At 37.4% G+C, this 15,799-nt stretch overlaps 1 protein-coding gene across 8 annotated transcripts in view; it reads left to right on the top strand.

Annotated features, from left to right (window-relative positions):
• The window catches only part of SCUBE2 (signal peptide, CUB domain and EGF like domain containing 2), a 63,943-nt gene extending 51,552 nt beyond the window's left edge, over nt 1-12,391 (top strand). For 4 of the 8 annotated variants that reach the window (XM_058159517.1, XM_058159491.1, XM_058159500.1 and 1 more), the window contains 6 exons: nt 2,167-2,334; nt 3,161-3,322; nt 6,941-7,138; nt 8,083-8,235; nt 10,035-10,114; nt 11,187-12,391. In XM_058159517.1, the coding sequence (XP_058015500.1) occupies nt 2,167-2,334; nt 3,161-3,322; nt 6,941-7,138; nt 8,083-8,235; nt 10,035-10,114; nt 11,187-11,339 (914 nt within the window). In that variant the 3' untranslated portion in view covers nt 11,340-12,391. The remainder of the gene's footprint in view (nt 1-2,166; nt 2,335-3,160; nt 3,323-6,940; nt 7,139-8,082; nt 8,236-10,034; nt 10,115-11,186) is intronic. The other 4 variants (XM_058159526.1, XM_058159473.1, XM_058159483.1 and 1 more) reach the window with 4 other exon arrangements.
• The last annotated feature ends 3,408 nt before the right edge of the window (nt 12,392-15,799 follow it).

Genomic DNA, 15,799 nt, shown 5'->3' with positions numbered 1-15,799 from the left:
TTAAACTGCCCTTCAAGGAGTGCACTAATCCCAATTCTTTATATCTCTAAAGTTAACATTCCGTTCCATTCAAGTAGTCCCCAGAAGTTATCAAAAAACCTTTTATATCCTCTTTGCAAATTCAATCCTCTAATATGGTATTCAAGTGCCTCTTTACCTAAATCACTTCCTTGTAGTTTCCTCTTTTGTTAGCAGGTGGCACTCTCCTTTTAAATTTCAGTTTGCTAATTTACTAGTCCATTGTCTTTTGGATTATACAGCAAATATCGAAGCAGAGTAAGTTTTTTTATATATGAATAAATCCAATGTTTAAAAATATCTTCCCAGTAGTGTTTCTTTTGAGTTTAGGAGTCTGTTTATTTCATAGTCTGTTGTTTATTCTCCTACAGCTCTCATTTCCAATTAGGTATTTTTTTCCAAAATGTCCCAAAATGCTTGGGCGCCTCTTTAACACTCAATTCTGGGCAGATAGTTCTGGTCATTTCTTGGGGTTCAATTTATGTCAAAAAAGAATCTTCTCCCCCAGTTCCACCACTGCTCACCTTCTTCTCTCCAGCACCAGTCTTAGATGTTATTCTTCAGTTTGTCCCAGCTTTGTAGTGGCCATCTTTAAGCTGCTTCTTCTTCTTGCCATGGCTGAGAGGAAAGAAAATAGCCCGGGTCAGGCAGGAGAGCTACGACTTTCCCCGACTTCACAGGGTGCTCCTCTTTGCTTCATCCCCCCTTCAGGGCGACTTAAGCTCCCTCTGGAGCCCACAAACAGGAAGAATTCAGCACAGGAAACGTGGACACCCGTTCCTCTGTGTCTGTATCGCCACAACGTCAAACTGGAATCCCTTCTTGTTTTTTTCTTAATGATAAACTTTAAGATAGATTAATAATAATAATAATAATAATAATAATAATAATAATAATAATAATAATAATAATAATAATAATAATAATAATAATAAATTTGTATACCGCCCTTCTCCCAAAGGACTCAGGACGGTTTACAGCCAGATAAAAATAGCATACATAAATACAATACAATAAAATCAGAATTAAAAAACTTATTCAAATTGGCTGATAATTCAAATATAAAATAAATAACACCATAAAACCCCATTAAAATCCTAATAATACCCATAAAACCCATTTTATGAAAAAGACAACTCATAAAAGGTAGGAATGAAGAATTGTTTGAGCCAAGACATAATTACTAAATTATGCTATTAGTTTGATTTTAACTAAAATAAAATATTTTGTTTCTTAATCTTTCTGATTAGATAACACATTGCAGTACTACTTTATCTATGTAAAAGAATGCTTTCTCTCTTTCAAGCCATTACGATGGATATTTACAAGTCTGTTAATTTGAATATAAGCTTTTTCTTTCGCACACAGCTGGGGCAGGAGAGGAAGCAACTGAAGGACAAGTAGGTTATGAAGGCAGGACACTTCTTGCTATTGCCCCAATTCAGAAAAGTTAATCCATGGTATTTGCGCAAGGGCAATAAATCCCATTTTGCTGCAACATCGAATATGAATTTTTAACAAACATGATGATTCTTCATCACTTAGAGAATTTCAGAGTCAATTCTCAATTAGTAATAGTTTAGTTTAGTTTAGTGCATTACATTTGAACACAAGAGTCCTGGTGGCACAGTGGTTAGAATGCAGTATTGCAGGATAACTCTGCCGATTGCCAGCAGTTTGATCCTGACCAGCTCAAGATTGACTCAGCCTTCCATCCTTCTGAGGTTGGTAAAATAAGGTCCCAGATTGTTGGGGGCAATATGCTGACACTGTAAACAGCTTAGAGGGGGCTGTAAAGCACTTTGAAGTGGTATATAAGTCTAAGTGCTATTTCTAATTTTCTACTAAAAAAACAAGCATATTAAAAAGTATTATCAGAAAGAGAGGCTGGTAATATAGTACAATGGAAGCTATTGTTTTCTTACTGCAGAAATAGGTAACTTTCTCTAAATCAAGTTACATGTAAGTGTTAGAACTGAGAGCAGAGACAGGAAACTTTTTACAATTGTTTTCTGCTGTGTTTTATTTTAACAAATATTAAAAGTTTAACATTTGATTCTAAGCTTACATGTAGGCATCATTTTAAACTCACTTTTATATCCTTCAGATTTTTATATCCACTCTGTTACTCTTCTTCCTACTCTCCAGGACAGTGTTCCCCAGGTGAATATTCAGCCGATGGATTTAAGCCCTGCCTTTCATGCCCTTCTGGGACATACCAGCCTGAACCAGGTCGAACATCTTGTTTTATTTGTGGAGGAGGTCTGATGACAAAAATTACCAGTGCAACAATGTTTCAGGATTGTGAGACTAAAGGTAAGAAAGGCAAGACTTCAAAACATATGTTTGTATTTTCAGCCATCATGTATTTCAGTCCCAATTTTTCATATCTTCCTTAAAGGATCTCTCCCTCCCCAGCTAGGATAGACAATGATTTACTACCTATAGGAATACTTTTCACCATCCAGAATATAAGATATATCATAATGTAAGAAATACCATATATTAGACCAAAAATAGGTAAAAAATAATGTGTATCTTCCAATCAAGCAAGGCAAACATAACCCTAGCACCATTTCAAATAGCTAGCTTCCTATAAAAGCAATAGCAATAGCACTTACACTTATATATTGCTTCATAGTGCTTTTTTACAGCCCTCTCTAAGTGGTTTACAGAGTTAGCATATTGCCCCCAACAATCTGGGTCCTCATTTTATCGACCTCTGAAGGATGGAAGGCTGCGTCAACCTTGAGCCTGGTGAGATTTGAACTGCCGAACTGTAGCTAGCAGTCAGCTGAAGTAGCCTGCAGTGCTCTAATCTAACCACTGCGCCATCTTGGCTCTAATAATGATTTTTGTTTCCACAAAAGTTGGATATATTTTTCATCTATATGCCTTTTTGTGTTAAAAATGTTAATATGTGTCTATTATACAGTGAACACATTATGAAAATTACGCTTTGTAAATACACCAACTCATACAAGCTTTTATTTATACAGGGTAATAAACATGTCAATTTGTATAAATTTATTTTAAGAAAAATAGTTCTTAACTGAATGAATTTAAGGTGAATTAAGGCCATTATGTTTGCCATAATTTTTCAAAATATTAGTCCAAGCTACTTTCTTATTCTCATTTATAGTGCAGTGCTCACCTGGACACTTTTACAATACAACTACGCATCGTTGTATCCGCTGCCCAAATGGAACATATCAACCTGAGTTTGGACAAAAATACTGTATTTCATGTCCTGGAAACACAACTACTGATTATGATGGATCCACAAACATATTGCATTGCAAAGGTGAAGATTGGCACGAAGTAAGAATAGTGAATTTTAGAATCCAGGAGATCAGTACAACTTGCCCTGCTTATATTCAGTTCAATTGGCTTTTTTCCTCCGCGTCGTTGGAGAATCCTGTGCCATAGTTCCTTCTTGAGTTGCTGTGGTAACATTTCTATATATAGCAAATCACATGAGATTTCTTTCCTTGGGGGAATTGCATTCTGCCAAGGAGTCAAAGGCAGGCTAATAGCAGAGCAACTAGATTGAGTTTCAGTATAAATGTATTCCCTAAAAAGTATAGCTGCTCTTCTGACTGCTTCAATTAATATGAGATGTCCTTAGTGTAAGAGTCTTCAATAATGCTTCTAGGCATCTCGTAGTTAATCCTCTGTTACTGCTGCCTTTGACTCTTTCTCATTAACTCATAAAATGAAACTCATAAAAACTCATACGGTGTTTCAAGGGCTTTCTTTAGTATGTCTGCTTCCTCTTGGGAGACATCATATTTGACCTGGTTATTTTCTTTGCTATCAGTCTCAATGCAACTCATATAAGTGGAAACAAGAACATTTGCCAACAGTTTCATCAAGGTTTCTACAGAGTACTGTAAGTGTACTTAAGGCTTTGATTCCTAAGACTTTTGTTTACTCTCTTCTACCCACTGCCAACAGTATGTAGGGAGCCAGTGTGTCCCAGCCATCTTCAAGGGCTCCATTTCATTTCATTTCATAAATTCCCCATCTTTCTATTCTAGATAAAAAGGCAGTTAACAAAATTAAAACAAAAATGTAAATTTGATGTAAATTTAAATTCGCTAAAATGGATACGTAATTTAACATTGATACATAATAATTGAAAAATTAAAAACTCAGAAAAAAAAGATTTATCTTCAGTATTCTTCCCAATACTGAACTTATGGGAGCCAAAATCAGTTTCAAAGAAATTGCGCTCCTTAATTGAACAGTACAAGAAAAGGCTCTTTTTCGCTTCAGAAAGATTGGCCTATGACAGCAAGAGCCACTTGCAGATTTTAATAGCTAGACACATTCATCATAAGAGTTCTTTAGATAGTCAAGTTGTACAGTCTTTTACTCTTAAAAGTGAAGACTAACTGTATTGTAGATGTGGTTTGGTTGACATCTGAGTAGAATTCAAAGAGCTACAATGGTTTGACAGTTTGATAATTTAAGCGAAATGTACCCATCCATCCAATGAGCATGTCTAGATTAGGGATATTGTTGATTCCCTCTGTGAAGAAAAGCTCAGAGAAACTTTCTTTTTTTACCATGTCCTCCATACTTATGCAGCCTTCCATGAAGTCTCAAAAGATATATTTCCCAAGAGCTTTTAAAAAGGTGGTTTAAATGGAATGTTCCAAAGAACATGGTGTCCAGTGTTGCCAGGACTAGTTGTTATGAGCGAGATTTATTATAGGCTTAATGGAAATGTGGGTTGGTTGTGGTTGCATGATTTTATTGATATATGTAAACCACTGAGAATCCATCTGGAATCATTGGTATAGAATTAATATTGCAAAGTCTGGATTTCATTTTAGCTTGTTCCTACCACCGCCCACTCCCCAGTCTATTACTGAATTAGGGAATATTCAACAAAACCAATTATTCCTTGGAGTTAAGAAGTAAGGAGCATCAGAGATTGGCACCACCAGGGTACTAAAGGCATCCCACTCAATGCCTTACACTCATAAGTGTAAGGAATGATTTTGAAGGACTAGAGGAAGTGCTGCTACCAAGACAAAGGTCATATAGTTCAGGACACAACAATAACCTGAGAAAACATCTCGGGGAAGACCTTGCCTAATAAAGAGAGGGAGGAGGGAAGAACAGCCAGACTTGCAAGATTCTATTACTGTAAACCTATAATTGATCTGCAAAAATGTTAGTTTTCTAAACTGGTCTACTTTGGAGAGCTGTCATCAGTCAGCAGCATAAGTGTTGAACAGTAGTCCTTCATGGCTATATCTTCTGGATATAGCCATGAAGGAGCAGTGCCTCAAAGCCTAATCCTGAACAATTCCATGATCAATATACTGAAAGTACCAAAAGATCCAGGGTATCTAACAGGGCTTCATTTTTATCCAGTTTAATTGAAGGTCCTCTATCAAGTGAACCATATTAGTTTTAATAAAACTCAGTACTGTCACCATTTAACTAAACCATGTAATGGTTTCTCTTCAGCTTCCACAAATGAAGAGTGTAGGTGAATCAGAGGTGGGTTTCAGCAGGTTCTGACCAGCTCTGGAGAACCAGTAGCAAAAATTTTGAGTAGTTCGGAGAACCAGTAGTAAAAATTCCAACTGGCACTGCTCCCATCTATTCTCTGCCTCCAGAGTCCCAGCTGATTGGAGATCAGCTGAAATGGAGATTTTGCAGTAACCTTCCCCTGGAGTGGAGAGGGAATGGAGATGTTACAGTATCCTTCCCCTGCCATGCCCACCAAGCCACACACCCCAAGCCATGCCACGGCCACCAAGCCATGCCACAGCCACCAAGCCACACCCATAGAACCAGTAGTAAAAAAATTTGAAACCCACTACTGAGGTGAATCATGGAGAAGATCAGAAGAAGGAAACCATTAGCTAGTTATTTTTGTCTTTGTGATAGAAAATGGGTTTTCTTTGTCATTCTAGACAATATATCCAGATAAAATGTATAATGAGGAAGGGACCTGTGGATTGGTTGCAATATTTGGTCAGCTTTGAGGCAATAAAGACAATCCATAGGTTGGTTGAAATAATCGGCAGGCATTGATATTTTTCCCTTGTAGTGAGGAGATAGAACATGGTGATATGAATATCAGAATAGCTATGTAAGTTCTGAATATAGCTACCAGAATATCATTAATATAATCCATTGTGTCAATGGGATAGTAAAGTGCAGTAAAATAGTCATGTGGAAGGACTGTGTATGTTAATCTTTGTCAAACTTGGAAGATGCCAGGTCCACAAATAGGGTGATGTGTGAACATACTTCATTCTCAATCATGCAATATATTTATTTATTTATTTGTTTGTTTGTTTGTTTGTTTATAATTAAATTTTTATACCGCCCTTCTCCCGAAAGACTCGGGGCAGTGTGCAGCCATCTTAAAATACAACAAATAAATAGCAAATTTAAAAGAATTTAAAAATAAATATTAGCAAGGCCATCAACTAAGACAGTCGAAGACCGGTTTAAAACCCCTTAAAATACAGTTAAAAACAATTAAAATATACATTAAAACATACTTAGGCTAGTCCCGCCCGATGAAATAATAACGTCTTCAATTCCCGCTTGAAGGTCCGGAGGTCGGGGAGTTGGCGTAAACCCGGAGGCAACTCATTCCAAAGGGCCCATGCTGCCACAGAGAAGGCTCTCCCCCTGGGGGCCGCCAACCAACATTGTTTGGTCGACGGCACCCTAAGAAGGCCCACTCTGTGGGAGCGCGCATATAACTTGCAAGCAGTTATATATTGACAATTGTTTAAGAAACCATATGATTGATTTCTGCTGAAGTTTGATTTAGAGAGTTTGATGAGTTTGGTGGCATTGGTTATCTTCTTTCCACCACCACACCCATTTTTGTTGGTGTGCATAAGCCGTAATGTAGATAATAGATTCCTCTTTCTTTTTTCAGACAGACATTGTGGGGGTGAGCTTGGAGAGTTTACTGGATACATTGAGTCCCCAAACTATCCTGGAAATTATCCTGCAAACACTGAGTGTACTTGGACTATAAATCCACCTCCTAAGCGCCGCATTTTGATTGTGGTTCCAGAAATATTTTTACCAATAGAAGATGAATGTGGAGACTACTTGGTGATGAGGAAAAGTTGTAAGTTAAAATGACGTAGATTTTGTTTCTCTGGATTTGTGTCGAGTGTAGCTCTAAATAAAGTGGCATAAAAGAAATACGCTTTGGCTATAGCCCTGGGTATACTAATGCTTAGGTGAATAAAGGAGCATGCACCCAAATCTTAAAATTCTGTTGTTTTATTTTCTTTGGGCTGATGTCTTCAGATTAGGTCAGCTTGCTCAAAGGTATATAAATAATCCTTTTCATGAGAAAAAGATAAACAAATGATATTAGTCCCTTATAGGTGGGAAAAGCTCCTTTGTACAGTTTAAGACATTACCTACTGAACAAAAGGATCAATGTTAGAAGAACATTATGTTGGATATTGAAAATCAGTAATTTGTTGGCTTGTTTTGGTAGTAAGACCATCAGTAAAATTAAAGGCCAATGATATGGTCAAGTTATAACTGCGTAGATACTTATCAGTGTAGTGATGTTTTGTAAAACATGATTTTTAAATTTTTGTTGGAGATTCTTTCCTAGATCTTTTCCCACAGCAGACTACAGAACTCTTATTTTGGAAACGTTGGGAAGAGTTTGACAGCTTAAAATGCGCCAACTTGCTTTCATGCTATGTTGAGAGCAACAGTGACAAAAATTGTATATATTACAATGAAATTGAAAAACAAACTCCTCTGAAATAACAGCCTCTACTATTCTGACACCATATAACTGTCCATGGATTATTGTCCCAGAATTCTCAGTTGTTAGCTTGTTTTCACCAAGAAAACACTTTACTAAAACATGCTCCAGTAGATAAACATAGTGGTTACAGATAGTAATCATCTTCTGCTTTTCACTAGAAGAGACTTTGGCAACAGGATAACTGAACAGGATAACTAGTATTGGGGTAATAAAAGGACCTTATGGGAAATAAAGCATAATAGAACTCTAATATCTGCTTTGTAAATTTTCTTTGGTAGCTTCCTCCAATTCTGTGACCACATATGAAACCTGCCAAACCTATGAACGCCCCATAGCTTTCACTTCCAGGTCCAAAAAGCTGTGGATCCAGTTCAAATCAAATGAAGGAAATAGTGCAAAAGGATTCCAGGTCCCTTATGTAACCTATGATGGTAAGCCACGGTTAAAACTCAAGAAAATTTAAATGTGGGCATTTTATTTTTGTTATTTATATTTCTGCACTTCCATAATTGAAGAAGTTAGAAAGAGAATATCTCAAAAAGATGAATAGGTAGTGAGCAGTTATTTAACACCTGAACTTTCCAATACGTGAAACTGTCGCTTGCTGTACTCACAGATCATGCTAAATCATAAGTGATTTGTTGATTTGGTCTACTATGTATTGTGAATCCAGTCACTGTGGGATTGTAAATTGTAGCTTATGGCTAAGTCAACAAACCTATTGTTGAATTAATCATGGCTGTGCACAATATATGAATCCAATCATAAGGTAAATAGTTTAGAAAATATTAGCAATCATTGTGTTACCTAATGCTGGAACTGTTCATTGATCTTTATGATTGAAAGCCAATCTTGGCAGAGGTTAACCTGGAATATAGATATACTGTATAGTTTCTTTATTTGGGGAAATATGTTTTGTTTATATGAGAATCCAGAGTTAGAATTCCTGGCTAGAAAATGGCATTAATTGCATTTTATGCAGCTTAAGGCTTTAATTTATTTTATTTTATTTTATTTATTTGATTTTTATACCGCCCTTCTCCCGAAGGACTCAGGGCGGTGTACAGGCATAATAAAGAACTTTTATGAAAAAAATGTATTGGCCTTGATGGTTTTCTAATATTATGCCACGTCTTACTAGTCAGCCATGCCCAGGATACATTATTTCTGAACAAAATGATGTAGCGTTAATTGTACCTGAGCAGAGAAATTGTTATGGTATTTAGGACCATGATAGTAAGACAGATAGTGTAGCTGTTTTCAGAAAAAGTTCTGAATCTTTTATTGGTTTTTGTATTTTATGTAATGCAAGATATGTTCTGTGTGATATTGTGACTTTTCTGTTCCTTGGTTGCTCTATTATAGCTCAGATTATATTTTTAGATATCATATGTTTTCACTCTGCCCTGGGAAGTGGCTTTTCTCATAACAGGTTCCAGTGGTTTCACACTTTCTGCTTTGAAGTTGAATTTGGGACTAATCAATATTTCAGGCAGAAGCAAAGAGAACTAGCAGCTTTTTCTCCATGTCATCTCTGGCCATTATTCCAAGTTAAACAGGAACTACCCTCAGGGTAACCACCATCTCCAAACAAATCTGGCTTGGGCATGATGAACTCCAAATGCCTGACATGTGTTTCTTTTAAAGAGCTAAATTTGGCTTTGCTGTAATCAGATGTAACTTTCTGATTTCCGTTTTCCGAGACATTTGTTCCAGAATTTTGCAATTGAGTTTGATGTAATTCCCATAATGAAAGCCCGTTTCTGGAACTCACATGCTTGCTGTAAAACTAGCAAATGATGTTGAGTAATGGTTTTATTACACAAGGACAAAGGGGAATAAGAATGTTGATGATGGATATTTTTAATGCAGTAAGTGTATTTTTTTTCTTAAGTAAAAAAGTTTTTGAAATGTTGTACAAAGTAGAGTTTGTAAGAATACTCATGATTTGAACATAGTAGTATCAACCATTTACTATGGCAAACTTTGTTTCTGTTTTTTTATATAGTTTTCTTATTGAAATTATTTTGGAATATATTAAAGCTTCAAATTATGGAAGTAAGCCTCTAATTTGATTGTACGTTACCAAAACAATCCATAACAACCCTGGGATAGTTTTAAATTGCTTTAGGCATTTAAATGTAAATTATCCATTTTTGTCTAAATGGAATATTTTTTACCCAACAAATATGGTAAGCAAGATTAATGTTGCTTTGTGTGTTCTGATTAGAGGATTATCAAGAGCTAATAGAAGATATAGTCAGAGATGGTAGACTTTATGCATCAGAAAATCACCAAGAGATCCTTAAGGTAATCTTATTTCTAATCTTGCCTGAAAGAAAATATGAATTAAGCTTTTTCATAGTTAAAAGATTTATGCTGTTACTCGTGATCTGTGAAGTGCAGTGAGTTGGCAATGTTTTAATAAATTCTTGTGACAGAGGGAAGTGGGTACCAACGTAGGAAGGTAGGTATATCTTCGAAAAAAGAAGAGCTATCTGCTATTATTATAATTATTATATATTATACATATATTGCCTTGCCACTCTGGAACTCTTGAATAGCTACTTGAGGCAGTGCTTATTAAAAGTACATAATTATTTGAAGCAAAAAACCAAAAGTGGTTTCTTTATTCATGTGCCTTCAGACTATACAGGTAGTCCTCGACTTACAACTACAATTGAGCCCAAAATTTCCATAGCTGAGCGAGACAGTTGTTAAGTGAGCTTTGCTCCATTTTACAATAATTCTTACCATAGTTGTTAAATCAATCACTGCAGTTGTTAAGTTAGTAACATGGTTGTTATGTGAAGCTGGCTTTCCCATTGACTTTGCTTGTCAGAAAACCACAAAAGAGGATCATATGACCCTTGGACACTGCAAACATCATAACCACATGCCAGTTGCAAAACGTTCAAATTTTGTTCATGTGCCCATGGGATGTTGAAACTGTTGTATGTGTGAAAAAATGGTCATAAGTCAGTTTTTTCATTGCTGTTGTAACTTCGAACGGTCACTAAATGAACTATTGTAAGTCAAGGACTACCTGTATACATATTTAAGGAGGGAGTGAAAAATTTCAAAGTAAAAAATACTATTTCCAGCTTGTGAAGTGGTAAAAACAATAGAAAACTTTGATCTTAAGATTGCTAAAATAGCCTTATGTTTTATACAAGAGTGCTAATAAAAGTTCTTGCATGATACTGGGATTCAGGGATTGGAATAGCCACCAGGAAATACATCAGTCCAGTTCACTGTCAGCTATACTGTAGTGCAGAGGTTCACTGAGTTTAGATTTTAATAGTTACTATGTTAAATGCTATACTTTTGTTTTCTTCAAGTCATCATCATATGTTTAAAAGTATTTACCTTATTCTTTCAGGATAAAAAGCTGATAAAGGCGTTGTTTGATGTCTTGGCCCATCCACAGAATTACTTTAAGTATACAGCACAAGAATCTAGGGAAATGTTTCCAAGATCTTTCATTCGACTGTTGCGTTCGAAGGTCTCCAGATTCTTGAGACCTTACAAATAATGTATATTACATTTTTAAAAAAACTTTGAGTTCTTAACTGTACAGGCTTGTTTTATATTCTTTTTATAGGGCAGTCTGGAGGAAACTGATGAACTAATTGTATACAACATGTATATTTTAAATTAAAAAATAATTATTTCATTCCATGGTTCCCCCCCCCTTTTTTTTCTCATTATCCACTGGTGACTGCCTATTTTAGAAAAGTTGCCCAATTATCTTGGAAGTGATGCAAGGATGACTAATCATGATTAATTGGATATTCTTGAAAAGCAACTTTTGAAATTTCATGATGGCAGCAGGTTAAAAGAGTGGATCTACCAGTTTGGAAATGTCCAGTCATTCACTTTGGAATTTCAGAGATGAAGAAGGCGGCACAAGCTTAAATGTTGCTGTGATATGAGAAAGGAATGGTTTTCAAAGTGTGATTTCAAAACAAACCAAAGAATGATGTGAGTCTTCTGCTTTTTCATTAAAAATAAATAGCACAGTAGACTTTCAAGTGGATTTTAAAGTGAAAATGATAGTAATGTTTTTTGTACAGAATTCTTTATTTCTCAAGATTCTGGTAGCCAATTCAATATTGATCGTTTATTTGAGTTACCCTGGAAGAAAAGTGAATATTTATGTTCTCAGACATTCCAATGCAAAGTGAATAAAAACTGTGTGTAAGGGATGGGGGAAATTATATAATTGTCTTATTCATGTATGTGGGCAATGATAAGTATTGATTATATGACATTTCACTGTATAAATATGTTAAGCTTATATTTAAAATTTACCTTTAAAAAGATAATTTAAATAAAAAAAAATGTAGTAAATTTGTATGGCTCGGATAGGATTATGTTATGATATGCAGGGGGGAAAAAGTCTTCTGTAAGACAATCCACATTATTCCATAGCTTCTTTAATTTTTCAATGTTGTATGTAACTTTGTTCTCTTTTTTTGCCATCCTCCTGTTCATCAATTAATGATTGATTTTTTGACATGCTAAGTAATAATCTCTATTATTTCTATCCTTGTTTTCCACAAGAGGGCAGCATGTGGTACAAATTTAATTCTAAATAAACAGTAGTTTTATCCTTACTTTAAAAAATAGTGTTCAAAAGGAGTGTATGAGAATGTGCATCTGTGCCATGTGCAGAAGCATAGAATTAATATAAGATGCTGAATTCATTTGGCAATTAATTGCAGTCTTTAAGGCTTTTTCATACGGTTCACTGTTAAAATGACCTGAGACTAGAAAAACATAGGGTTACAGTATATCAAAAATAAAGGTAAATAGTGAGTTTCACGGTGAGGCCAGTATGTAAGAGAATCCATCATATTCCAGGCTATTACTTTAATTGGCTTTCCTGCATATTGCAGAAGGTTAGACTAGATGATCCCCATAGTTTCTTCTACCGCCACTATTTATTTATTTACACATAATTAGATACAGTGTATATACATACAGCTTATGTGCCATCCACCTCCCAATGACTCTGGCAGTTTACAATTAAAAGTAAAAAAGAAGAAAAAAGAAAACGAATAGCCCTAAAATATCACATAACCAACATCCCCCCTCCTCCTCAATCTAGCAGTGATTCAACTTTTGTTTTGCCCCAGAGCCTGGGAGAATAGCCAGGTCTTTAATAGCTTTCTGAACATCACCTTTTAATTCTACAGTTCTAGGTTAACTGATGGCAAATGCTTGTTGCAGCAGTTACTACCCAAGTGTAGAATGTTCCTCCAGCTCCAGTGTCAGGCCTGGAAACCACACTAGACTTTAGGGTTCCAGACGCTGCCACATTTTTCCCCTGAGGGGAAGAAGGGGGGTTGAGAGGTATGGTAACATTCTTCAAACGGTCAAGGTCGGATGGTGTTCACATCTGCAGGAGGAGTGGCAAGAAGATATTTGAATGAACTGGGAGAACGTGGGACCATGTGACCAGCAAAGGGGTTAGGGGGGTGGGACTCTTGGGATTTGTATAACTGGGAAAAGAATCCGGAAGTTCAGTTTTGGAATTTCACTCATCGTGTGCCAGTGTCCTCATGCTAGTAAAGAACTCTGAAAGACAATGGCTTCTGAGTTTTTTTTATGCAGAAGAGGTTTTTCTGGAACCTTGACATTATTCCAAAACTCTTAACTTTCTTTTGCTTAACGGTACCCTCTCCTCCGCTCGGAGGGGACCCGTTAGGGGGGTGCTGGGCCCCAGCCTCCGCAACCTCCACAGCGGTGCAAAGACCCAGCGAAGATGGAAGGGCAGCAAGCTGAAAGTGTGGAAGTAGCACAGAGGTTGGAATCTGAGGACTTAGTCGAAATCACCTACTTCCCATCGGAAGATATGACTCAAAAACCCGAAGTGGTAGAGCCTGCTTGTCAGCTTGGTGCACGGCCCAAAGACTCCGATTCATGGGTAAGCTGTCGTTCAGGAGAAGACATTTCCCCGGGGCGGAATGGAGAGCCCCCTCCCTCTTCTCAACCTCACTGGAGGACAGTAAAACCCGGAGAATCGGGAGAGTCACTGGATTGGGACCTGAGAAACCCCCTGAAATCCCAGTCCCTATTAGACGTCCCGGAAACTTTTGAGCGTTTGGAAGTGAGGCCTCGTATAAGCTCAGCTCACCCACCTCGAGAGCCTTTAGCTCAGCCTAAATTCACCTTCCCTCCCACCAGAGAGGGAGAAATTACTGAAGCTCGAAGCCATTCCGATGAACGCAGGAGGACCTCCCTTCCCTCCTTCAGACGGCAGGGAGTTCAGGCAGCACCAGGGACTTGGGGGGAATCGCAACTCCCCCCTCCAATTGACTTTTCCCGCCAACAGAGGCCTACGCTGCCTCCTGCTGCTTCTATTCCTCCTGGTTGGGCATTTTATCCTGGGCAAGGATGGATCCAATACCAATGGCAACCAGCCAGTTCAGCACCTTTCTCTCCTGGGGGCCCCAGGCCGATTTTTGCCTCGTCAGCTGAAGCATTTCAAGGACTTCCTTCTCTGCAGCCAGGGGGAATTCCACCCCCCTTTACAACTCAGCAACCAGCCACAATAGCAACGGCCCTCCCACAAATCCCTCTTCAACCGCAAGCAGGCCAGCTAAACCCACCTGCACCCCCTCCCCCAGCCCCTCCCCCTTTCAAACCAACTTTTGATGGGAATCCACACCACCTCGCTTACTTTCTCAGCAGAATTGAGGCTTACGTTGAACAATATAGACATCAATACCCATCAGAAAGAAGCCTAATCAATGCCATCTCGGATGGTATGAATGTGGGGCTAGCCTCAGAGTGGATAGCTCAACTACACAATGAACGTGCACCAGAACTAAACGATGTTCACAGATTTATGGCACTGCTTCGCAACAGGTTTCAAGATGGTGACCTAATTGTAGAATGTGAAACCATCTTAAAAACGATGAAGCAAGGTAACAGGCCTCTAAAACAATTTGTATGGGATTTCCGAAGGGTTGCTGGTAATCTTAGACATTGGCCAGATCGCATCCTCCTCCACTACTTCAAAGAGGCAATCCTGCGATCAAAACATCAAGCTAATAATCAACAGACAGCTAACCTAAGATAATTATTGGAAAAAACACAGGGTTTGATATATTAACATAAGGAACATAAGGTTCTGAGCCTACCATTATAGTCATTCTTACATATCAATATACAGTGGAACCTCTGGTCACGACTGTAATCCGTTCCAGGACTTCGGTCACAACCCAATTTGGTCGTGACTGGAAGCGAGACTGACTGCACATGCGTGACCCAAAAAAACGGCGTAGAAGGTGAAATTGCCGTGGCAGGGAAAATCACCACAGCTGTTTGATCACCACCCGAGGATGTGTTCGCAACTAGAGTGAAACATTTAGCAGATTTTTTGGTTGGTACCTGATTTGGTCATGGTCGGAAGTGTACGTGACCGAGGTTCCACTGTACTTATAGTCTTCCAATTAGACAGTATTTTTCTTGAAGATTGAAATTTGGATGCCTTTGAAAGCTAACCAGATCCATCCATATCCTCTAATCTTTGAGCATCCATGCTTGAAGTATGTCTTATGAGTCTAAAGGAATTCATAGATTCAGAAATTAATTCAGAAATGTATTTGTAGGAGGGAAACCTTCAAGTTCTGAAGAAATAGCAAACAGACTGGAAGATACTTGGATGTTCTGGCTATAGGTCATAAAGATCTTTCTGTAAAAGAGATGACTCACTATTTTGAAAGGCTAAACATTAGCTCATCAGTCAATTCAACTGTCATCAAAAATTTACTCTAGATATTTTGCACACAAAGAAGAAGTCAAAAACATTAAAAACACTCTGGGAATGTCACTTCAATTTAATTACTCAATATACAAGTTGGGATGAAATATGGGCTGCCGAACTTTTAAAGACATCTGCAAAATTAAAAACGGCAGCAGTAAAAATTGTTTATATATACCATTTTATTCCAGTGAGACTAAAAGCATAAATTCTGCTCTACC

Source organism: Ahaetulla prasina, chromosome 1 (genome assembly GCF_028640845.1).
Source record: "Ahaetulla prasina isolate Xishuangbanna chromosome 1, ASM2864084v1, whole genome shotgun sequence".
NCBI lineage: Eukaryota > Metazoa > Chordata > Lepidosauria > Squamata > Colubridae > Ahaetulla > Ahaetulla prasina.
Note: the sequence above shows the minus strand (reverse complement) of the source record. Positions and strands in the feature narration are given on the sequence as shown.